The 26,132-nt window shown below is 42.2% G+C and overlaps 1 protein-coding gene across 2 annotated transcripts in view; it reads left to right on the top strand.

Moving 5' to 3' along the window:
- AFF3 (AF4/FMR2 family member 3) overlaps window positions 1-26,132 on the top strand; it is a 328,318-nt gene that overhangs the window by 132,747 nt on the left and 169,439 nt on the right. For both annotated transcript variants that reach the window (XM_021413240.1, XM_021413250.1), the window contains exon 4: window positions 17,862-17,906. In XM_021413240.1, the coding sequence (XP_021268915.1) occupies window positions 17,862-17,906 (45 nt within the window). The remainder of the gene's footprint in view (window positions 1-17,861; window positions 17,907-26,132) is intronic.

Below are 26,132 nucleotides of genomic sequence, written 5' to 3'. Positions count from 1 at the left end.
CTAGCAACTTATTCTGTGGGCATAAAGTCTGTCCTTAATTTGTAAATTACTGTCTTCATTTATAAACTACTATAGTACGCGCATTTATTTCAATCAGTCACTGCAGTTGTGAATGCCAGTCTGATTTCTGAATCAGCACTTGGAGACAAATGATAGATGGTTTATTAAGTTCTCTCATCTAGGGTTCGTGACGCTTAATTTTCTTAAGTGATAATATTTCATGCTATAAACCTGATTTTTTTTCTTCTTTCTGCTTAGCAGAGTTTAACCTAATTACATATACGGTCCCTCTAACAGTGGCAGTGTGGAGCCATCACTGAACTTCCATAAATCATTATTTTGACTTTTTTTTTAGGAGAAACCCTTCAGAAGGCCACTTGTCATTGGAGATACTCTAGCTAAAAGTTGCAACAGTTAACCTCATGCTTAGGTTCTCCTAACTCAATTTCACCAACGCATTGCTCATCTCTCTCTGGGTTGGCAATAAAAGAAGTTTGGGGCTAGGGGCATTTTTTGGATCCCTGGCAGCAAGGCACCGTGCATGTACTTACCTTTTTCACAGCTGGATGGTTTCATTGTAACCCCCGGTGTCTCTCTCCAATATTTTGACCTCATAAAAGCATAATGTCACTGAATGTTGAGATTTTATGGTAATTTATTCTGAAGATTGTGGCTTTTAAATCTTCCATATGCAGTTTAATAACAGCGCCCTTGTCATCAAGCAAACTTTACTTTCTCTATTAATATTTTCATCTTCATTTTACATACACACAAACATATATACCAAATAAGCTGGAGATGATTTATAGAAGCATTAGATAAAGGGAAAGAGGGGGAAAGAGGCAGAGAACAAGATAACTGAAGACTAATCATACCAAAACCAGACACGCTTTTACTGTTTTTTTCCATTCCTGTTACATTTTTGTTTGGATCAGCTCCAGAGAAGCCCTCTTCCTTGTTGCTCTTGTTGTTGTGTGTATGCTCATGCATAAATTCAGGTCAAGTATGAAGCCTCTTTGCTGCATTCCTGGTAAGAATGTGTAATGTTCTTATCAACAGATAACAAGAAATCTGAACTAATTTAGCTCATGACCCCACGTTCTTTTTTTCTGCCATTACAGAAAAAAAATATGGTGTTTGCTTAGTTGTTAATGTATTCAGTTCAGTAAATTAAAGCTGCCTGAAATTTCTCCTAATCTTTTTTCCATTGAGGGTTTCCCTGGACTAAGTGACGCTGAGTAAAACAAAAAGCACATGCATGCACAGGTTTCTGAGATTTTCTGGATCAAATGTAATTTAAGGGGCACAACATTTTTAAATGAGATTTAGAAAAAAAATATTATACCAAAAGCACCAATGAATAAACACTGTTTACTAAAAATATGCTTTGCTTGAACTCGGTCATTAAAGTCTACAAGAGCTGAGGGGTTATTTTGCAATGAAAGAGTGAACCAATATATAAGGATAAAAGTAGAAAAATGGTTTAACACACAGCACAAAGATGTTTTTCAATGAATCAGTCTTTGCTATTTAATTTACATTTTGAGGGCTCATTAGGATGATGAATGACACTGCTGGAGAATAAAACATACTTCCTGAACAAAAGAAAATCTCTGTAGCCTAATAACATTTTATGCCAGCACTTACATTTGTCAGAAGTGGATGCTATTTATCCCTATGATTATTTAAAAATCATTTTTATTGTCCTTTGTGCTGTGTCCTCTTCTGGGAATTTTAATTCAGAGTTTGACACCTACTTATTAACTTCCGTGAAGTATGGAGTACAAAGGCTTATACTATATAAAGAATTCTAGCCAGCCATGTTTATATTGCCTGCAGCTGTATACAAATTAGCTCACTTTGGATTCATCTCTCTTAGAGATGGAAAAAATTTGAGTTGTGTAACCTTTACCACCTCAGAAAGTAAATGCGAATTGAGCGTGGCTGACCTGGACGTATCAGGAGACGGCAGTGAGTAAAGGAGCAAAGAGGAGGAATTTATGGCATTAGCATCATGAATTAGGAATCTCTGCAAGTTGAAAACACTCATTTCTCTTCCGTCCTCCTCTGGAAGGATGAGGATGAAATAGGAATGCTAATGCTTCAAACTTCAAGCCCATCCACTCCTTAATCAGTAAATAATTACTTGCTGTCTTGCCTTCTTCAGTACTTATGCATGCCTATACTCTAGAGTCAAAGGTATGCAAATAGTGGAAAACAGACTATCTGTGGAAAAATGTCAAAATATTTGGGTAAATTATACACTATTACAATAATTGCATTTCTATAGTTTGTCTTAGAAAACGCACTGCTTTTGTACCAAACATTAGGGATAATAAATTTATTGTATGTAAACTATAATTTCACTGCCATTCCCTTGTTCACTTTTCCTGCAGTAGATCTGCTCAGTGGTAGTGATATCTGACTTTAAGGATGGAATAAGTCAAGGACTTCATTTGCTTTGCTGAGAGAGTGCTCCAGTTGCTCTGGTAGCTTTTCATGAGCGCATGTAAAACAAGATGACACACAGCTTTGCTTTGTTCGTTGTGATACGAAGTGGGAATGTTTGATCTTGTGCTCGTTTCCCTTCCCAAAGCCATTCTCATCTCATTGCAGGAAGTCTCACTGACAATAAAACAAGTATCTATAGGCAGGAAAAATTACTTCCTTACATCGAATTCTGCAGATTCTCATATTGATTTTTCCATGCACGAGGTGGTGCTGATCATCTGGAACGTGGGATTCCAATTTAATGATCATTTTGTTTTCAGAAGGGATTTCTAATCTGCCGCCAATAAGTTCCTTAGATTTTTGCCACTTCATATTTTGTAAGTGAACATATATAGGAGAAAATTATCAGGGGAACATTTTGCATCCCTGTGGCATCTGTTCACATACTCACTGAGCAGACACAAAGGTTTTGTTCAGTTTCCAGGCAAAAGTGTACGAGAGGTGTTTAATGGCACAAACTGCAGACTGCTCTTAGGAAAGGTGCTGCTGAGTCCTTGTAGGCCCTGTCTGGCTGGGACCAAAGGCCAGACCTGTGGCACTCAGAGTTGGTCCAGTGTGTACTGTACACCATCCCCGTCTCATTTTGCAGCCCAGAAGGCCAACTATATCCTGGGCTGAATCAAAAGAGGTGTGGCCAGCAGGGAGAGGGAGGGGATTGTACCCCTCAGCTCTGCCTGCCTGCGGCCCTGTCTGGAGTACTGTATCCAGGTCTGGGGCCCCCAGCAAAAGAAGGATGTGGAGCTGTTGGAGGGGGTCCAGATAAGGAGCACCTCTCCTATGAAGAAAAGTTGAGACAGCTTGGCTTGTTCAGAAGAGAAGGCTCTGGGGAAACCTCATAGCAGCCTTCCAGTACTTGAAGGGAGCGTATAAACAGATGGGAGACCAACTTTTTACATGGGCAGGTAGGACAAGGGGAATGGCTTTAAACTAAAAGAGAGGAAATTTAGGTCAGATATTAGGAGGAAATTGTTTACCCAGAGGGCACTGAGGCGCTGGCACAGGCTGCCCAGAGAAGCTGTGGTGCCCCATCCCTGGAGGCGCTCAAGGCCAGGTTGGATGGGGCCCTGGGCAGCCTGAGCTGGTGGGGGCAGCCCTGCCCATGGCAGGGGGTGGGGCTGGGTGGGCTTTGAGGTCCCTTCTAACCCAAACCATTCTATGATTCTGTGATGAGCTGTGCCTGAGAAATCAGATAAAGTCTGCTGACTTATCCTGGAAAAGTAAGGCTCATGTTTTCAGAATAACCATTGTAGGTTTTTACGGTGTTTTTAAAGGGTTTTGTAGGGCTTTTCTTCTTTTTAGTTGATGCTGTGATATTTTGGTGGAATTTCATTCTGCCCACCAAAACTATTTTGAGCTCTTTAGATTACAAAATGTGCTCATTGTTATCTTTCCTAAAAATACACAGCATTGCCCATATAGAATAATAATCATATTCCATATTTAAAGTTATACATGCCACAGCACATCTATATGTACTATACTATATTTGCATATGTTTGCACGTGTTTCTGTTTGTGTGCTTGTAAACTGCTATACAGATTTTCATGGTAATGTGTATGCATGCAAAATGCAGATTATTGCAGACTATTTTAGGCCAAGACATCACCAGTTAATCCTTTTCATCCATCAAATGGCAGGACATACCCTTCTCAGAAATCACTTCTTTGGTGTTGGTAGCCTTGATCATGCTCTGTACTGCAATCAGACACAGATAATGGGTTACTTTGGGTATGTTAACAGTGCAGTCATTACCACGGTTCATGCTTGTGCCAGTGGGGAAGTCTGAGTCACAAGTGGGAACAGATGAAGAGTTCCTGCCTCTGCTGTAGGGATCCAGTGAGTATTTATGCAGCAGCAGCAATTGCACAACTGCAGACTGCCAAAATCAGTGCTAGTTTTTTTTAATATGCCAGACTGTAAACCGTAGCAATTCAGCAGCTGCTATGCAAGCAGGGACCTCCGAGAGAGTATCGGTAAAGAGAGATAAGGATGGAAACGTAAGCTTGGCTCCTGCCTCATTCTTGTGGGTTTTTCTGTTTTCCGTCAGAGGTACACACATTCTGGGGGGCAGATCAACAAATAATGCACTTTTGCTCAGTGGTTTGATTTTGTAATTATTTTCTATGAAAGAGGAATTCTATTATTTACTTGTACCTTCAGTTTCAATGCAATGCCACCAACAAGATGACTTGGGCAGTGAGTGAGTGAGTGGTGACTGATTCTCCCGTGCCTCAGCCTGTAACCTGCATTGATGATTTGTGCAGATGGGCTGTTGTTGCAAGCATTCAGCCCAGGGTTTTTGACTGAATTCTCTTCTGTGGATGTTTGAAGTCCTGTTATGTTTATAGCATACATGTACATAAACTTTAAATTAGGTAAGAACTGCTCTTTAGTGTGGATTTTTCCTGCAGACCTACCACAGAGTCAACAGAAATGGACCAGCTCCTGACTGCCAGAGCTGTGCTATCCCATTCTCAGAAACAGCTAAAATCCTTGCATGCAATGCTTGCTACATTATCTGATTCATTGCTGTGTATCTGTGGCAGAAGTAGGATCACAAAAAAGAGCTGGTTTGTCAAAACCATTTCACTTGCTTCTACCCTAAGTACCTGTTGCTGCAAGTGATGCATCCTTGGTTTCTTGGGGGCTTCCGCACCCTCTACTGCTCCACTATTTTGCTTGGCTGCTGAGGATTCAGAGCTATGCCTGCAGGGAAAACAGGCAGGAGATGCCTCGTGGAAGTAATGCCTCCTATTTATTTCCATGGAAACTACAACAGATACAAGGAGCACAATAACACTATTTGATAGAGCAAATGCTCAGCTAAAAAACACTATTTTTCAGCAGAGTCATCACCATTAGCTGTTAGCTATTAGTGAAGAACAAAAACTTGCATGTTGTACTTGTAAAAATCTGCACCAGCAGAGCTGACCCCCTGTTTCACAGCCGCTGTGACAGTCCCATTGCTAGGAAAGTGCTGGCCGTGCAGTTCAGCTTTCAGTGTGCTCATATCCACGTTCAGCAAGTACTGATGAATGTCAGTGGGTGCCATTGTTTCCACATGGAGGAATTCAGTGACACACCTTTGCTTCATCCTCACTTCCATGTCGGACACCATTGTGTCATACTGCCCCTCTGCTGCCCTCTGTCGCACAGCATCAACATGTAATCGGATATTGGTGGGAAGGTTCAACCTCTACTGCCATGCCACCATACCACCAACATCTGCTTCTGATGTCATGGGCCAACATAATAAAATAGGAGGCATTACTTTCAGAGCAGCCTTCATGGCTAATTCCTGGGGAAATGAGCCACTTGTCATTTCTTCAATAAACAAAGAAAGAAAAGATACAGGGGCTTGATCTTTTTAATGCACATCTCTGAAAACCAGAGCGCAGACTAAACATAGTAATCCGATGATTACGAATTACTCAGTCTCATAAACAAAGCATGACAATTGATGACAATGTGGTGTCATATATCATAAATGCATGGCATCCTCTCTCATCCAAAACAAACAGCTTGCAGTATTTCAAACCCACAACAAATGTATTTAATGCAGATTGCTGTGAAACAATGTGTGTTTCTCTGTTTCTAATGCTGTATACAAAAAACAGCCAAGAGCCTTCTCTGCTTTATGCATTATATTCATTTATGCTGCCAATTCTACTTATTATTCTGCTACTTCAATTTGAGAAAAAATCAAGATTTTATGTATTTGAGACAGCTCTTGATGCACGTACATCTTAACATTGTAGTAGATGGTTTATAAAGTAAATTATGAGACCCTACCATAATTCTTGAGTTTCAGATAGGTTCCTTTTCTTGTCAGTTAGAGTATTGATGCCAACCCTTCTATTCCATCGGCCGCTTGTTATGCGAGGCAAATCAGCTGCCATTGTTACTGATAGAGAAAATCTCCCTGGGTAACCCACGATAGGTTCATTACATAGGAAGCTTTGATCCTCAGGACTCAACTAAGATATTTAAAGTTCTTATAAAGGTGTGCTGGAGTCTGCAATACAAATTCAGATGTCTGCTGTCAAATGACTCCTATTCAGCAAACCTGTATGAGCCACGTTTGAAAGTGAAACAGAAAGATGACACCATTCATATGTTGGCTTTTTGAGAGGTCTTTGTGGTCCCCTGCCTTCTGGTAGCTGACAACTCATTCCCGGCCCTATCAAAGTTGCATAACAGAATTTGTAAAAAGCTGTGCAGAAGGGTTTAATGTGTTGAGAACAAATAACTTCTTTGTTGATACCCATCACAAGATCAAAGAGATTCAGGGTAATAGGCCCAGGACTGTATTACCTTCAGTTGCGCTGAGGAACAAAGGAATAAAATAAAACAGTGAAAGGCAGTAGAGAACAATAAAAAGGAAAATACTAACAAGTTTAAAGGATTCAACATCCTGAAACCTGAATAAAGGCACTGAAATAAATTCATCAAGATCGTGTAACAAAAGCAAAGCTTGTGGCTTCTTGGCTCAAAAGCTTCCCTGCCGTACTCACAGTTTTTGCACATGTAGTTATAATTTGGGGTGCAATGAGAATGAGACCTTCTAGTCTTTTAGAGGGTCCTGCTCCTTAAGAAATGCAGATTTGTTGTACTGGACCTAAATGAAAATGTCTGTGAGCAGGAACAGCATTGCAGATTTTCTCTCCATTCAGCTTCCATTTAAAATGAAATGGGGCTACAGTGAACTCTTCCTCTAGAGAAAATATAGCTTGTGAAGCATCACCTAAAAAAAGTAAAAAAATAAAATAAAAAATAAAAATCCAAGAGCCTGAGAGCCTGCTCCCTTTCGAATGCAGACAGTGAAAGTTTTGGAAATGCAAACCAACCAAACCTAAGGGCAGCCCCTATAGTGCACTGTTGCACTGGTCGTTGTCTACAACCCACTACAAACTAACCTCTACCATTACTGCTGTTTTCTTCCTTTCATTTCCTGACACTGTGTTGTGTATTGCATGTATACAAATGCTGGTGCATACAGGATTTAAAACCATTTTTGGCAGTAATACTACGCAGAGAGCAGTTGCCTGTAGGCATATCCAGGGCACTGAAGTTCGTACCCAGTCCTGCTTGATGGCACCGCACTGCTATAAAGGGGTTTATTGCTAGGTTTTTTTTTTATTAAAAAGGAAATTGTTAATGTGACAATTACATGTGGTTACTGCCCCTGAGTAACATGGCCAAAAGTCATGGTTTATACAGTTTTGTGTTTCTGGGATTTATAAATGATACTCCATTAGCTTTTAGCTGTTAGCTCTGGGCAAACAGCTGGAAGCTGGCAAGTGTCTACCAGAAGGGTAAGCAAACTCTTTCCAAGACACAAAATCCGGAAAAGAGGAGGCCAATTTTTCTTCCTTTCTGTCTGTATTTTGCTGTTACTTGGAACCGCACAGAAAGCATTATGATTTTCAGAAGCAGTATCCCCTTTGAAAGGAATGCTAACCTGAGAATACATGAAAATAAGAGAAAAGTAAGAGCCTTAAGACATTACAGCATTGACATTTTATTTGAAATTTCACGTGTTCTATTAGCACTGCAAAACCTTTGGAGAGTACAATTTTCAGCAGCTGTGCAGTGAGTGTATTTCCATCAGTCTGTCAGGGACCGTAGCATGGCTTGATTTTTCTTTTGACTTTCAGGAATGCTGAGAGCACAATAAAGCTCTGCTGAGATTTTCCCTGCAGCTTGGAGAATCGTGCTATTTGTCAACTTCTGTGCGGAGAATCACCTGAGCTCACCAGAAGTGTCAAGGGACTGCTTTAGAGATGCAGATGCATATGATTGCTCATCTTCATTGATAAATCTTTGGATTTCTAGTAGCAAATTGCATCCCTCTTGGGCAAATAATTGTCCAGATCATAATTGCCATGACCAGAAAATGTTTTAGCCATGAGACTGAGCTGTGTTTCTCAAACCATTGTGTATCACTGTCTCTTCCTTATAAATCCTTTTTCTAAAAAAAAATCCTGATCCTGATCCATGTTTTCCATGAAACGATGGTGTTCTCTGCAGATCAAGGAAAACAATACAGCGTAACTGTTTCAGGCCAACATTAACTAACTTCAGTTCACAGTCCAGGAAAGAAAGGAAATATACATGAGTTTTGCCCTTACGAGGTAGAAAAAGTAGTTTATCTCCGGGTTCGCAAAGAGGTTGTTTAACTGGGCTGGCTTCCTGCCCAGGTGCCCAGTGCTCTGTCCATACTTCAGACCTGCTCTGCCAAGGGTTCTTGATGGCTGCTGCCCTCACCAAAGCATTTGTCACGAAAGCATGAACTTTTTGTTTTCCTGGGGAGGAGACACTGCCAAAGCAAAATTACCTCCTGATTACCTCCTTCTCAGGTGTTGGTGACTTCCTTGAACCAGCAGAAAGCTTTGATAGAAAGCCAAATGTTACTGAATGTTTCCAGGCTGTGGAGGTTTTTAACTGCTAAGACCAGATCACCGTCTCAGTCTCTAAAACTGAGAAGGCAGTTTTCAGCAGTAGGCATTAATGGGAGGTTATTTTGCCCTAGGAAACAAACTTTTTCAGCTCAGTGAGAAAAATTCTGGTGATACCTTCTGCAGACACAGGCTGCTGCTCAGTGTTTTGGGCTCTGGGCTGCCATTTGAACATCCTATTATCCTATTTTAGTCCTCAGTGAAAGCCAGACCCTTCCCAGCCCTAATCTTTGACTAAGGTAGTGAGTAAAGCACCAGTCTTGTTTCCTATCAAGAAGATGTTCACTCAGATTTTTAATAGCATTTCATTGTTAATCTCTATCCTTTTGACTTAGATATTGTTTACATGATGATGCTGTATAAACATTGAATTCCGCATGCCAGATTCTGCTTATCATGCCCCACCACCCAAAAGATAGGTTTTTCCCCATGACCAATTCTACTTGGATGAGAATAGGCTTTAAGGAATGTCCATGAGAGGTTACTCTTTCCATCAAACCCTCGTGTGGGGCTTTCTTCTGTCAGGGGCCTTTTGCAGGAGGGATTTCTGTAGAGCTCTGTACTGTAAACCCATATATCTGTAAGAGGATTAACCCTTTCTGCATGATAGTTTGTAATCACATCACCTTTAGCTCAGTGGGAATGAATACCAATTATCATTTATAAACAGTTCTTCTCATTATGCACCTATTTATGGCGTCTTTTATAGCTTGCTAATTACAAGCACGCAAAACAGAAATGCTTGGAGTTAAATAATGTAAACAGGGATGTAATTGATTTTCATGTTGAATAGTTTTTATTGATTTATTGTTAATTAACATTTTTAAAGAATCTCTTGGCAAAATAATCCATTTAATTTATTGACTATTATACTGGCTTATGGTATATTCATATTAAAATGTCACAGAAAGATTAACAGTTCCACAATGTGTGTTTTTCCAACTGTTGCTGCTTTACAGATGTTATGTATTCTCCCCAAACAAACACAAACAATATAATAAATGCAATCAGTTGGTCTCAGTCCAGGTCCCAGCAGACAAGCGGCCACATCACTAAAAATAGAGCATTCCAGTTGACACTAATTGGCCATCCATGTAGCAGGGAGGAGCCAAGCTAATGGGGAGCCAAGCTGATCTCTATCACACAGAGCACAGGCTCCTTGGGTGGCTATGGAAGTATGGTGTGGGCTAAGGGGAGAAGCCCCTGTATTCACCAAAGTGCCTTACCTGCTGCAAAACCCAAACACTCTGGTTTTCATTATGGAAACTTTCCAACAAATAGTGTCTGTGTCAAACAACCAGCCAGTTCATACAATCAAAGCATGCATACAGTGCTGTAGAAAATGTAATAAACTGAAGGCATTTCCAGAGTTTCCTGCTGACTCTTTTTTGGTTTTCAGGTGGGAAAGGGTGCTGTGGAATCTGCGCAGGGGTTGTCGATAGCATTTTGGTGAATGCCATTTGGCTTCAGGTCACTTACCTGGTACCACTCAGGACTGAGCATGTAGCAAGAAGTAAAACTGCAGTCTTCATTACTATCATCCCATTATATTCTTCAGATGGGTAACAAGCCAGTGTAATCACATCGGCCCCTATTGTTTCATTAGAGAAAGAAAACATTAATATACTTTGACATGGTATTGATTTGACACAATCCATCTTTCCCAATAACAATAAAACCTTTATATTTTATTAATAGAACATTGCAGTTCTTCCCCATTACAGCTCTCTTTTACTGCTGCTGGGTCACAGTGCAATTCTGATGTGCTTAGGTTTTTTTCATTTTTATGAATATAACGTGAAAGCCTGTAGAATTGTTCCGCTCATCTGCCAGTAGGCCCCATTTGAGGGTCCCAAGCATCTTTTAGTAGATGAAATGTTACCAGTGCAGCTCCAGTAACTGATTGTTTGATGGCCTGTAGGGGTGAGGTGGATGAAGAAATTTCAGAAGGGTTCTTGTCTTTTCATTCTCTTGATTTTTTTGTCAAGTGGACTTGCACTCAGACCATCTCATCAGTGCAAAGAACCCTGCCCTATCCCCACCTCTCATGGCTAGACCTGCCACTTCCAAACTGGGTTGTAGGTGCTTCAGTTAAAGAGGAGCTCCCAGCAGCAATCCAGACCACAGCCCTTTAGCAACACCTTGCTTTCTGACTTTGGGATTTCTAAGCCAGACACTACACGGGCAGGAGAATCTCCGAGCTCTGTGGCAGGCCCTGTGTGCACTGGTGAAGTTATGCTCTAACCTCATCTCCCTCCTACTTAAAAAATAAAATTGCAGTGCAGTGAGTGCCTTTCCTTCCACATCCAACACCATCTCGATGCCAGCCTGGATCCTTTCTTGCTCCCTGGCTCCTCGGGTCTGCACATAGCTCCAGGACATCCAGGGCTGGTGATACACTGGACTGTGGCTCCATTAGCCACTCTGCAGTCTCCCTTCTCAGAGGTCTCCAAAAGCTGCTGTCCTGCCACAGTTGTAGGTGAGCTGAGTTCAAAGCAAGCATCACTCATTGTGAATAAAACACACTCTTACCTAATTAACTTCTCCTTTCTGGTGTGCGTGGCAAGTCTATCCAATCATTTGGCATTTCTGTCTAAGGATATTTTTGATTCAACTTCTTCGATTAAGTGCAGTGTCTACCAGTTCCAGGTACAGGACTGGGGCATGATGACATTGCGCTTACAAAACCCACAGTTACTATACCCAGACACTTTCATTAAACCAAAGCAAGGCGACTTTCATCACTTGCTTTTTCTTCTTCTTTTTTTCTTGAAATAAAACCTCTGTTAACCTTTCTTCTCTTCCCTTTTGAAGCAGACCATGTTTCAAAATCCCAGGGTAGGAAAAATAATCCCCATAATAAATATGAAGACTGTTTCAAAAAGAAAATGAGCATATTAAGGGCAACAGTTTATTAACAGTCGCTGTAAATTTGATAGCTTTAATAACTTTAATTAGTGCAGCATTTTCTGACCCAGAGCTTGAGGAGAATTCAGTCATTCATCCCCAGTTCCCTTCTGCACATCTCAGTGTCTAAGGCAACAGCAGCAGCAATTCCTTGTAGTAAAAGTGAAACAGCTCCTATCACAGCAGTGTGAGCAAAGGAGAAAACTGTTCTATCAACAGATCATGGCCACTGGCATTCCAAATCACTAGTGAGGAACACTACAATTGCAAAGCAAAGCTTTCAAAAATCAGGAACAACAGAAAATCCAGCTTCCTCAGCAGTCTCTTCCTCTCTCTTTCCTTTCCATAACAGTGCCCAGCTCAGTTCTGCCCTTGTTCCCCTTGGGGAATGACAAGGACTCCAGGCCGTTGAGCAGTGGGGGAGCAGGCAGTATTCCCAGTGCTGGTGGGATGGTGGGCCACTGCCGTGTGCCCTGGCTTCCTGACATCCAGCCTGTTTAGAGGGAAGCACTGCTGATAGGTCACATGTCCCTCACCGAGATGGAAATGCCCATCTTGTTAGTAAGAGAGAGAAATGCCATTTTAAATTCAGGAGAGCAACAGTTCTCCACTACCCAACGGGCAGAGGCCAGACATATGAGCAAGAATAAAGACAAGGAGCACACTTGTCAGTCTTGCCTTGCCCCACAAAACACTCTAACAAAAATAAGGATTGGGAAAAGCGCATCTGCATGATGTAAGGAATGGGGCACACACATCTGGATGCAGCACTACCAGAGAAATGACTGCTAGTGTAACTTATGATTGCAGACTCTCATTTTGTAATGGAAATGAATGTCTTTCTTTTTTAAGCACACAGCTGTTTCCTTCTATTGACGTCTGCTGGATCCTCCTGTACTTACCTTTCCCATACTTGTGTTCCTTCTGGGTGTTGGTTGAGCAATTCTGGGGCAGTGATCACACTGGGGGGGCTGGACGTGTGGTGGCTGGTGGTGGCATCCCAGTGCCTGCACAGCAAGCCTAGCTCCTGCAGAGGCCAGCAGGACTGCTGAGTGTGCACCTCAGCCTCCCAGAGATCTTAATCACCCCTAACGTGTGATGGAAGTAAAAACTGGTGACTCCTAGAGGCTCTGTAAGAGCGATGAGCACAAATAGTAAAAACACCAAGGGCTCACACCGTAAAAGTCTCTTAGGTTGAAATGAAAACAGTTTCTGGTAAATTATTTTTCTTTCTTTTCTTCATGTAAAGCTTTGAAATGAGGGAATCAGAGGAAGGCAATTCCTTTCAGAGGAGTTTTTCTATATATCTCCATGAGAAAGCTGTGGGTAACAGAAGAAAAAGTAAAGTAGTGCTCTAAAATAAAATTCGTACAGATCGAGCCATTTTTGAATGACATCCCAGTTCCCAAGGATTCGATGTAGCCTTTAGTCAGCCTTCTTTCTTACAGTTCTCTGTGATTTGCATTGTAATTAGTTCCATGCTTTATCAGCAGCACGATGCTCCCGGCTGTTTCTGCAGCAGCCGCTGCTCCTCAGCAGCAGCCCCTCGCCACCCCCTGCCAGGTGCCATGCCTGCCAAATGAGCGTGCCAATTCCTGGCGCTGGCTGTGATGTGAAGCCAATGGGTACAGCAGCGTCATGGAGACTCAAGCCCGATTTGACATATTCTTAAGCGAGTGCTGCATCGTGAAGCCAGAACCGACACGACGCTGTATGTCCCAGGGAGGTCCACTCCTGCAAATAGGATGGGGCTGTTTGGTGCAGTCTGTTTTTTAATTCAGGTTTCAAGAAACATTGATTAGATTTTATTTATTTATTTATTTACTTTGTAGTTAAAATATGGCTATGAAGTTAAATTCAGGTTGTCAGGGTTCCTCTGTAATGTGAGTAGAGTTGTAGTGGACAAGAAAAAAGAGAAGCTTTAAGAGAGTGGGGAATCTTTTCCAAATCAAGGCCTACAGACCCCTTTCAGACCTGCCTTAGTTCCTCAACACTCTGCATTGTATGGAGGCTGGAAGGCCAACAGTATCCTGTGCTGCATCAAAAAAGGGGTGGCCAGCAGGGAGAGGGAAGGGATTGTCCCCCTCTGCTCTGCCCTCATGAGGTCCCATCTGAAGTACTGTGTCCAGGTCTGGGGACCCCAGCACAAGAAAGATGTGGAGATGATCAGAAAGCTGGAGCACCTCTCTTGTGAAGAGAGGCTGAGGGAGTTGGGCTTGTCTGGAGGACAGAAAGTTGCAGGGAAACCTCATTGGCATCTTCCAGTACTTGAAAGGAGCTTATAAGCAGGAGGGGGACTGATTTTTTACATGATCTAACAGTGACAGACAAGGGGGAATAACTTTAAATGAAAAGTGGGGAGATATAGATTAGATTTTAGGAGGAAATTCTTCACTCAAGAGGGCAGTGAGGTGCTGGCACAGGCTGCCCAGAGAAGCTGTGGTGCCCCATCCCTGGAGGCGCTCAAGGCCAGGTTGGATGGGGCCCTGGGCAGCCTGAGCTGGTGGGGGCAGCCCTGCCCATGGCAGGGGGTTGGGGCTGGATTATCCTTAAGATCACTTCCCACCTAAGCCATTCTGTGATTTTTTGATTTTATGATTCTCTGATATCATAAAGAAAAATACGTGGCCCCAAGCGGTGTGGAATTACTGTGTGCAGAACATTAGCTCCTAACCTCTCTACCCTTACTCTAGGAACTTTGATATCAACAGTAACACAAGACACATACCAGCAAGTCAGAATTCAAAGCAAAAAATACATTTGAAAATTTATCTTTGGCATTAAAAAGATGAAGAACAAAGAGGATAGTATAGAAATGGAATTATTTTCCAAATATTACTTTAATTTTATGCATAGCATGTCTTTGGTCTTGTGTTTCTTTCTTTATTTTTGCCTTTTGGAAGGCATTGTGATCATACTAAGAGAGAGATGTGGAAATATTTTTACTTTCTGCCCAGAGATATGTACTGAGGAGAATAGCTATGGCTTTAGTTCCATGGTAATGGAAAGGATAATTTTTTGCTGATGAGTATTTGCAGACTTATTTCATTATACTTCTAGGAGGGATATTTCCTTTTGAAATAGAAGCTTGTTTGTGAACCTCCTCTGAAATAGCCTACTGCCAAACTTACCCTCAGTCATTTTGCCTTGATAAAAAAAAGTAATGAGCATTATTTTTCCATCAATGCATTGTATACATACAGCATAAGGTGGTAAGTCACCTCATGCCTCCTTGTGTAAGGTGACAGCGGGGGGCAGTGAACTTGAGGTCAGGCAGTAGATACTTTTCTTTGTAAATAAGGCATACTGGATGGTGTCTTTACACTCCCCACTGTTGTTAGTGGGATCATAGAATAGATGATAGAATGGTTTGGATTGGAAGGTTCCTCAAAGCCCACGCAGCCCCAACCCCCACCAGCTCAGGCTGCCCAGGGCCCCATCCAACCTGGCCATCGCCTCCAGGGATGGGGCACCACAGCTTCTCTGGGCAGCCTGCGCCAGCACCTCAGCTCCCTCTGAGTGAAAATTTCTTCCTTATATCTAATCTAAGTTTCCCCACTTTTAGTTTAAAATGATTAACTCTTGTTCTGTCACTACAGTCCCTTCCTTCTGTCATATCAACTGTGCCGCTCAGTTTGGTGTAATCCACAAACTTGTTCAGGGTGTACTTGATCTCACTGTTTATGTAATTAATAAAGATATTAAGCAGTAGTAATCCCAGAACGGACCACTGAAAGATACCACTCACCAATGATTTCCAGATCATAGACCAGGCTTTGGGGAAGGAAAATTATAAAATAGAGGGAAAGCCATAGAGAAGAGGCAAGTAAAAATTGCTAGTACAAATTTTAAAATTCTTAATTACCCAGAGACCATGTGCTGTTTCTGTATGTGTGTTTCTCTCTGTCTTGTTAGCTTCATTCGCACCAGGAACTATTTTCTTGCAGTGCAGCAGCAGGGAGGGTGGGGAGCATTGTGCATCTCATGGGTACAGGGGTATGATGAGAACATGGGCTGTCTGTGTGGGACTGCAGCTGCTCTTTAGCATTAGGATGTCAGATACAAGTAATTCTCTGCAGGCTGACTTCGTGGTATGCTTAGTTCCTTTCCCTTTGATATCAGTGGTTTATAGTTCCCTAAAACTGTAAAACTGAAAGGATGTGTTGCACCAGGAAGAGTTAGCACAGTTCGTTTGTCTAACAATCAAGGGCCATATTCAGCAAAGATCTAGCAGGAGTTCTGACAGTAATGCCCTTGTGACTTTTTGTGAATTGACATGAAAAAACAGCCACAAAAAATTATGCTACGTAGATTGTTCCCTTGCATCTGTGTGGCTATGGTACTCCTGACCTTACTTATAGCTGTTAGGCTGTCGGAGGTTATGAATTTAGACCTCCTTGGTGACACAGCTCAGGCTGGGGAGCGGCATTCAGGGTGCCCAGGGCCATGACTTGCACAAACTGACTGATGGTATTGTTTATGTTTGTTGGGCACATGGGCAACAAACGCAGATGCTTCAGAGAAGTCTGGTTTCCAGGTGACAAGAGCTCAGCATGTTGGAAAATCAAGTTCCTTTGATATTTTTTTTCTGTTCCTTCATCATCTCAGTGGCCCTTTGTTGGATTCTCTCTGGAATGCCCATGTCTCTCATGTACTGGGGGACCCAGAACTGGACACAGTGCTTCAGCTGAGGCCTTACTAGTGTTGACTAGAGGGGAAGGATCACCTCCCTCAACAGCTCTCTTCCCAAGATACCATTAGCCATCTCTGTGGTAACAGCTCATTGTTGGCTGATGTTCAACTTGGTATCCCCTGGAAAATTTTGTGTGGTGAAATAAATCTCTAGAAAACTTACTACATGCAGCAGCCACCTGTGTCTTTTGGAGAACTGCTGGAGAAGGGCAGCCCCTCAGCATCAGTACCTCCATCCCATCCCATCATTGTGGTGTACCCTCTTTCCCAGTTGTGCTGGGCAGTGCAAGGGGAAAATAGATGGGGGCTGGCAGGAAGGGTAGGAACATAATCAACCTCATCTTTGCTGGCAGGATTTTGGATCCTCATGGACAACCAAACTGTGCATGTAGGATAGGTATCATTAGGGGTAGCTGCTCTGCCATATCCTTGATTTCCTCTATGCAAAATCATAGACTCACAAAATCATTAAGGTTGGAAAAGACTTCTAAGATCATCTAGCCCAACTGTCAGCCCACTCCCACCATGCCCACTAACAGTGTCCCTCAGTGCCACATCCACACGGTTCTTGAACACCTCCAGGGATGGTGACTCCACCACCTCCCTCAGCAGCCTGTGCCAGTGCCTCACTGCTTTTTCTAAGAAATGTTTCCTAATGACTGTAGAGTAAGCTGTGCCATTCAGGAGAGCTGAATTCCTATGCATCCTCAAACTCACAACATACAGAGTGGGCTTAGGGGTCAGCATTTTAAGAAGTCATCACCTTCTCACAACTACTTTGCTGCCCAGTAGGTGCTTAGTGTGGCTGCCCCTGCAGCTCTCCCCTCAGCATCACAGCTACCCTATGTATTGTCAGACTTAGCACAGGCAGTGTTACTGCAGAAACTTTCCTGCACAAAGGGTACAGACAGATGTTATTTATTTGATATAAATAAATGCACATATTGGATCTGTGTACAGACAATAACCATTTTGCTTATGCTTATTTATAGGCAGTATATCTGAAACAGCATGGAACACACCCCAAAGTGGCATAAACAAAATCATATGAATTTATACAAATATGTGCCAAGCACATGTAAACACTGCAAATATTACATCTTCCTGTAGTGGTGACAGGGAATAATTTGAGAATTTTCAGCAGTGCAACTTTCAGAGGCTGTAAAGACTTGGCCTCATTTTGAAACTGTAATAGAATTTTGAATATATTTCATGTGACAAGCATGTCCTCAACCTGCTATTTGTTATTTCTTTTTAAAGCACAAACAAACTGTATTTTCATTTTGTTTACAGGACAGTGGAACAGGAGATAACAGCTGCATTGAAGAAATATTGCGGGTAGGAATTCTTAAAAAAACCCTTTCTTTTAGTGCCATTTTGTTTACTCTAAAAAGGCAAGAAAACAAGAATATTGCAACTACTGCTGTTAAATATATTACACTTTAAGACTGTCATCTTTCTAAGGAACAAGCAGGCAAAATTATTTACCAAATAAAATAATTGAAAATGTGTATAAGCAACCTTCCAGAGCCTTTGGGTTACACTGCTACTTTGTGCCAGTACGGCTGACCTTCATGCATGCAGAAGCAGATAATGGGATAAATTATAAACTGAAATGTACAACGATGTTTCAGGTTTACAAACCATGCAAAGTGCATGTTTCCATTAATCATGACTGTCAAAAATCTTAATTTTGAAGGGAGGTCTAGGAAGGTCATTTTCCACCTGGATTTAATTAGAATCCATTATGTAATGTCATTATCTCCATTATGTCCATTATATAATGACAATGTGCAAAATCTGCAGTTATTTCCATATTTCATTATTATTTCTTTTATCCTAGTAATTTCTAGTTTATTTTCATGGACCGAATTAATGCACATTCGGACAGATCTCGGCTTGAATCAACTTTGATATTGATTATTTTCTGAAGCAGACAAACTAATAAACAGCGAACCATTTTCATGTATTTTAATTCCTGCTCTTTTCAGTTCTCTTCCTACACTGATAATGCAATAATTTGTGATACTTACAATTCAGCTATAGTAGTCGGTAAAACACCAAGCCGGGAGGATGGAATGGTAAAACCTCCCTATTACTGTGTGTGCATCCACCTCTTGGACATCCGCTACCCAAATATTTTGGATTGTTTATAAACTACAGGGCTATAAATATTTGGTTTAGAGATTAGCAGTGCATTAAGAATGTTGTTTCTAAAGGCATTTCTCTATTCTCCACGAATATGTTAAATACAGCTTTTAATTCTTGAACTGGACAAAGAGTTTATTAAAGGGTGATTATGATGGATAGCTTATGACTTCACTGGCAGAGCTTTTGCTTAGCTAACATTTACAAAGTAGGCTGCTGTAGGACTGAACTGCATATCCAACAAGCCTTAGACTCAATCCCTATTATTTTGTTACAAGTTAGTAGTGGATAGTGTAGTTCATGAGAGCTTTTTCACGATGCACTGAGATTACAATGTGAGGCTCATTCACCCTTTTTTTTAACATGGGACTTTTAAAAACAACAGCCAAAAAAGTTGGTTTTCATCCTTAAATACAAATTGTTCAAGTAATCAAAAATGGAGAAAACGTGGTTCCTTCCATGTGTAGGAATATGGATGCGTAAGAGACTCTAGTCTCATACAGTCCCATACAGTGCAGAATGCACCATATGACCTTCAGTTGTAAGGTACATCTTCAAACTGGTGAACACAGCTTCTTTGTTCTTTTTCTCTTCGGCATGTTCCTCAATAAATATTTTTGTGAAGCTTCATGATGAAATGTGAGGACATCCTTGGATGGATAGGACCCTTTTGTTCATTGGGATTTATGCAAAAATTCTTTCACTTTGCTTAGAAGTTGAATGAATCAATTCACTACAAGCGGCTTTCCCAAGACCTCTTGTTCACTTCTTACAGGTCATGGTGCTGGCTGCAATCCTGTCTCTCTCTGGAGAAGGCAGCATAAGAACAAAAATACCTACCAGGGGACCTGGCTGAGGAGCTGTGCAGGACATCTCCTGCCAAGGACTGCAGAGCTGCTCTGCAGATCACTTTGTCCCATGTCCTGCCAGTTCCGCCAGCATCTTTTGCCCTTTTACCTTTACCAACTGCTTTCTAATTTAACATTCTGCAAAATCATGTTCAGAAGACTTTAAAGGACGCCAAGAGACACGTAGGGCTTTCAAAGCTGAGGCACCATCTCCTTACAGGGCAGGAGGTAGGAAGCAGTTTAGGTGTACTTAGTGCTCAAAAACCACACTTCACATCAGTATCTCACTGTCTGCTGAGGGTTAACATGGCAAAAGTAGAGAGCACACCATTTTCACCCTCGATCATGTCCTCACACTCAGTCTTCATGGATAACCTCTCCAGTCTGCCCATACTCTATGTCTGTAACCTGAGCATCACTTTTCATTCTGAAATTCCCTCACATCTCTGTGTCCAAGACTACATTAAATCCTGCAGATTAATACTCTGCAACATTTCTAACTGAAGCTCTTTGTTCACAAAGGTCTAATTCTGGTCTGAATTCTCATTACACTTCGTGATTACTGCAACATCCTTTTCTTGGTGCAGTCTTGTCCACATCCATTCATGCTGCTGTGTGGATCATAATCCTAGCTTGATATCTTGCCCATATTACATTTGTCTTTGCATCTCACCACTGTCATCTCCTTCTCTATCGTGTCCAGCAGAGTTACTTGTCTTCAATTCTAAGGCCTCAAGTCTATTCATGTGCTGACATATTAGCTACCACTTAGCTATCACAGTGATGACAGCTTCCAGCACACAACAGTGTGCTAAATTTTACATGAATTAATTTCTCTCATACTTCCCATCAGATCTGGGAAGAGCAATAAACACTTTCCCAATTACCTCTGTACCTACCTTAGATCCCCTCTTAAGAACCTCCTTTGTTCACAAGGACTATGGGAAAACAGTGGTGATGTCAGGTGTATACCCGTTTCTCATGCTTAAACAGTGCTGTCCCACACAGGATCATGGAATATCCTTATTTGGAAGGGGCCCATAATAAACACTGAGTCCAGCTCCTGGCTCCACACAGGACCAGCCAAAAATCAGACCATATGTCTGAAAGCATTGTCCGCACGTCCGTTGTACAACTCAGCTAGGCCAGATACACCCACCTGCTCTCTTTTTTCTTAAAAGATTAACTTTCTGAGTCAAGGACTAGTATAGTAAAAAAGCTGTTCATAGGTACTCTTGGAATACAAATCAATATCAGAATGGTTGATGTTACTGACATTAGTGTAGACAGCAAAAGTAATAGCTACTCACTTCGTAAACTTGGCATCCAGACTTTTCCAGATGTCATCCTCCATGGCCTCTTTTTGTGCTGAAAGAGTCCATTTACTTCTAACACAGATTTACTGCTCTTCAGAAACAGGGAATGCTATTTCCATGTCTTCGTTGGAGATGCTATTTCCATAGTAAAGACAGAATTTACTTCCACTAGGCAGTTTCCATACAGGTGTGCAGGGCAGAACAATGGAAATCCAAGGGAGCTGCAATCCTTGTGCTCTCCTCAGAAAAGATAGCTCTTCAACATCACACCTAAGTGTGTTTATAACAGGAAGAGCCACTCTCCCTTTTGTAATTCACAGGACATCAGCAAAAGGAAGAAGATGCTTACAAATTTATCTTTTTAAGGAACCTTGCATCCCATTATAATTGCCTCTTCCACAAGATGAAGCAGAAAGCAGCCTCCCTTCCTAGATAATGTGTTCCCTGCTCAGGCCAAGCTGTGGCTCTTCCATGGGATAGGCACTTCATGGTGAGCCACATGTCCTCATTTTCCTATCAAGATGAAGGGTGGCAGAAAGTATGCCCAACACCTGCTCTGACTTCTTCCCAGTGTTCCTTTCCCCACACTGTGTGGGAGGAAGTGAGGACTGGCTTGTGCATCCAATCACCTTTCACAACCTGGCCAGAGCTAACATCTGGGCCTGGGCTCCCAAATCAGTTTAGGCATAGCTTGAAAATCTCCACATCTTATTTTGCACCAACTGTGTCAAGAAGGCTGTATAGGTTTTGTGCTGCCTGTGTGTAACGCAGGGTGCCACAGCTTAAGTCAAGCCTTTTTTGATGTGTTTTACTGAGTGTATCAAAGCTCTGTAGGCTTTGTAAATTGACAGATCATTCTGCACAGAACTGCAGCTTCCAAGCAAAGCCCCGAAGAACTGAAGCACAGAACTGCTTCGAGTCCTGAAGGAGGTTGATTAACAAGACAGTAACCCTGTCGAGATTGGAGCTGCTGTAAGGACTCCTGCTGAGTTTATAATCACTGCAGGAATCCTTTACCTAATCTAATGCCGTGCACTAATTCATAGCAACTTCTTCAAAGTGTAGCAACTTCTCCGACCAGCTGCAGGCACACATGCCGAGGACAGAGAAACTTAGAAGGAGAGAAGGAGAGCCTTCGATATAAATAACTGAAATTGTTCTGTCTGGAAAAGAGGAAGCTCTGGGGAGACCTTACCACTCTTTACAACAACTTGAAAGGAGGTTGTGGGAAGGCGGAGCTGGCCTCTTCTTCTGCATAACAGTGACAGGATGAGAGGGAATGGCCTTAAGTTACACCAGGAGAAATTCATGTTGGATATTAGGAAACATTTCTGCTCAGAAGGAGCGGTGAGGCACTGGTAAAGGCTGCCCAGGGAGGTGGTGGAGTCACCATCCCTGGACGTGTTCAAGAACCGTGTGGATGTGGCACTGAGCGACATGGTTTGTGGGCATGGTGGGAGTGAGTTAGTGATTGGGGCAGGTGATCTTAAAGGTCTTTTCCAGGCTTAATCATTCTATGATTCTGTGCAGTAAGACCAAGTTGCAGATGTAATGTCAAATCGAGAGAGAAAAGATGCATTATTTGACTGTAGCTATAAAAAGCAATGCCTTGTAAGCTTTCACATTGTAGATGGAGGATATGCTAGTAAAGTTTGAAGTAGAAAATAGGAGTTATACTATTCAAATATCCTTAATTCCATGCTGCCACGAGCAGTTTCTGTCTGAATTGCTGAGATATCTCCAAAGCCAATCTATTCCCTGCCTCTCCTGAAACACAGGCTTGCTAACTGAGCTTCATAATTTTAGCTGATTTCTGTTTGCTTGTATGTGTGTAACTGTGTGTTCTGTTATTACTAGTGGGGTTTGGAGTAAATATTTATTTTGCTGTAGTACATGCAAAAAATGGGAGCAGAAGTTCTGCCATTCCACTAAGTTAACTGTTGCAACCAATATTTGATACACTCTGAGTGTATTTGCAATGGATTTAAGGAGAAAGGTTGAGTGCTGGATGTAGGTAATTCAGGATTTGTAAGGTAAGTGGTTTGAGATTGATCTGGCTACTCTTACAGACTTCGCTGTGATTTCCTAGGGCTGCAGAGGCTTTGTTGAAAAGAAACTGACAGGCAGTCTGAACTCTTAATTATTAAAGATGGTCCTTGTGAATTTCCTTTGTTTTTTGGGTTGACATGAGAGGTGTCATTGAATTGGAGACAGACAGACATAGTGTCAAGCACTTGGACTGCAAACACCATTTGGCTGCAGGATGCAGCAATGGAGGGAAGCTAATGGAGGAGAGCAACAGAAGCACTGAGCAATGGGCTGGAGGGAAACCAGACTCAGCCAGTCAGCACAGAAGAAGTGACCTCCTCTGGGGCACTGGGGAGGCAGGGTGGGATGTGGGATGGAGGACAGGTAAGGTTTCCTCAGGAAAGTCAGAAAAATAAGTGGGGGAAGCAGTGAAAGGACTGAGACTGCAGCTGCAAACACGCCGGTGAGGCAAAACTGCTTGGTGCCCAAGCCTCCTGCACAGGGTGAGTGCTCTCGGGTGCCCTTGCAAATAGGTTGTGACTTCCTGTGGGCACAGAACACCCACTTATGAAAACAGGTCCTTTTAAGTGTGATGGATGCACCTGAATTTCTCTACATTGTAAAACTAGTCAGAGTATGTACAACATAGCACTCCTTATTTGAGCAATGTAAAAAAAAATGAATGAAAACAGCATCTAATTCTGTATTTTTCCCCCTCCCCACTTGGGATCCCTTGGCTCATTAGCAGGCTTGCTAATTCTTTAGCAGAAAGCATTAAGGATCAACCCATCAAATATTCAGGGTTTTTTCCAACCTGAACAGCCATATGTGCTGTGAGATCAGCTGCACTCCATCAGCTGATTGAATTAAAACAAGAGCAGAGGTAAATTAGAAACTGTCTGTGCAAGACAAATCCTGTGAAAACACGAAATCCTACCAAACACACTGTCACTGTGAATAAGCATCACAGTCAGCAGAGCACGTGTCAATACTTAGAGGGGAGAAAAATCAGTTTCTTAGGGGTAGGTTGTTAGTTCAACAACTGTGAACTGCTGCCTTGTAAATGTTAATGACTGTAAGATCCCACTGGCTTCAGTTAAGCTCCTGGTGGAGTCAGACATGTGAAGAATTACAGAACACAAATATGGTAATCAGCCGTATATTTCTAACTACTCGTCTTGCTTTCCAAAGCAGAGGGAAAAGCCTACAGGTGGAATGAGGCCCACTTTGCTGCTCTGCACGAGTATAGGCATGCAGATCAAGAGCTGCCTCTGAGAGCAGAGCGGTTTGCGGCAGTCTGGGAGGAGGATGAGGAGGTTGCCCTCAGCTCAGCACCTTGATGGGGAAATTCAGATTGGCTTTTGTGACTGAGCCCAGGGGAAACCGCAGGAGGAATGCAGCTACTGCAGATAGGGGAAGGGGAAGGTTAGAAAACCCTGAAGGAGCCCCAGTTTGCTGACACTGCCTTTCTTGTTCAGTCTTATAGAGTACAAAAGTACTCCAAAGTAATAGAATTGTATTAAAAATGTATCAGAGGAATAAAATATCATTTATTTTCATTGTAATCTTTCAGAAGAACTTCCATAACACTGCTTTGTTTTCAATATCCTTAATTTCAGAGCAACTCAGATACTATTTTGACTGAAATATACCATTCATTTCATGTGTTCACTGTCATTCTTTTTGTATTTTTTGCTCAAAAAATGAAAACACATTGGGTGCATTTTCATATTGCATTTCACCCAAGACACTACAACCCAGAAACATTAAGCCATAGTTCAAGTCAACTAACTCAATCTCCAGTGCTCATCTCTTAACATTGCTCTTCTTAGGGCACCATGACATCCACCTCTGTTGTACAATACCTTTTGCCCAGGGAGGTGGTGGCTGCCCCATCCCTGGAGACATTTAGGGTCACTCTGGGCTGGGTGCTGTTCAACCTGGTCAAGCTGTAGGCATCCCTGTTCATTGCAGGGGATTTGGACTAGATGGCCTTTAAAGGTCCCTTCCAACTCAAATGATTCTATGATTATTTGATTCTTTTCTACAGCAGCTGGGGATCTGAAAAATGTTTATAAATATCTAAAAGGAGGTGGGGGACAAATGGGTGAGGCCAGGCTCTTCTTGGAGATGTGTAGTGATAGGACAAGGAGCGATGGCCTAAAAGTTGAACATAGGAAGTTCTGTACTAACATACAGAATAACTTATTTACGGTAAGGGTGACAGAGCACTGGAACAGGTTGCCTTGAGAGGTTATGAAGTCTCCTTCTATGGAGATATTAAAGTCCCATCTGGACACCTACCTGTGCAACCTTTCCAGTAGGAAACTTGCTTTAGCAGGGGAGTTGGACTTGATGATCTCTTGAGGTCCCTTCTATCCCCTGCAATTCTGTGATTCTGTGTGATTTCCCTATGTCAGCTTTCCTCCAGCCAGCCAGGTAGGTACCACTGGCAATGCGGATGGCAGCAGTGTGGAACTTCATCAGGCTCTCTGCTTGGAGCTTATCCAGCTTTTCAGTGAGAATTTGCAGTTCATACAGTACCTTGTCTTGCTGTTGCAAAATTAACAACCATACCAGAGCTACACGGAGATATTTTGGTTTTGTTCACATAAACTGCAACGACTGCAGAATAGGCATACCTTAGTACACTGTCATCACCTGACTCATCACATCTTAGCAGTTTTCAGGGTGCACCATCTGCTTGAGGTGCCTTGGCCTTTCTTTTCCTGTCCTCTGCTGCCAGTCTCTTTATTACCTCCTCGTCCATCCAAAAGGCTGTGGGGATAGTCCTCACTTTTCACAAATTTTGTCTCTTTTAGGTGGCACCAGGCTGGCTTTCTCAGATCATCAGAGTGTCCCTCCAGGTGATCTGTTAGTTGCCATCAGCCTATCTGAGTTGAAAGTGCTCCTCATTCAGGCACCGTGCATGGCACATCCCTTTTTTGTCCATGTTCGTAGATTCATGGAATCATTAAGGTTGGGAAAGACCACTAAGATCATCTAGTCCAACTGTCAACCCATCACCACCATGCCCACTGACCGTGTCCCTCAGTGCCACAACCCGTGTCGTGTTCCAGTTGTCAGTGAACATTTGTAGCCCTCTAATCAAATCCGGTTGTGTAAACGTCTCTTCCCTGGCCATTAGCATGTAGTCCCAGGTACAGAGTACTGTGTAAAATGGCTCTGAAGTACAACACTAAGAGTGATAACATCAGCCAGCT

This window comes from Numida meleagris, chromosome 1 (genome assembly GCF_002078875.1).
Source record: "Numida meleagris isolate 19003 breed g44 Domestic line chromosome 1, NumMel1.0, whole genome shotgun sequence".
Classification (NCBI taxonomy): domain Eukaryota; kingdom Metazoa; phylum Chordata; class Aves; order Galliformes; family Numididae; genus Numida; species Numida meleagris.
This window is presented reverse-complemented; position numbering and strand designations above follow the sequence as displayed.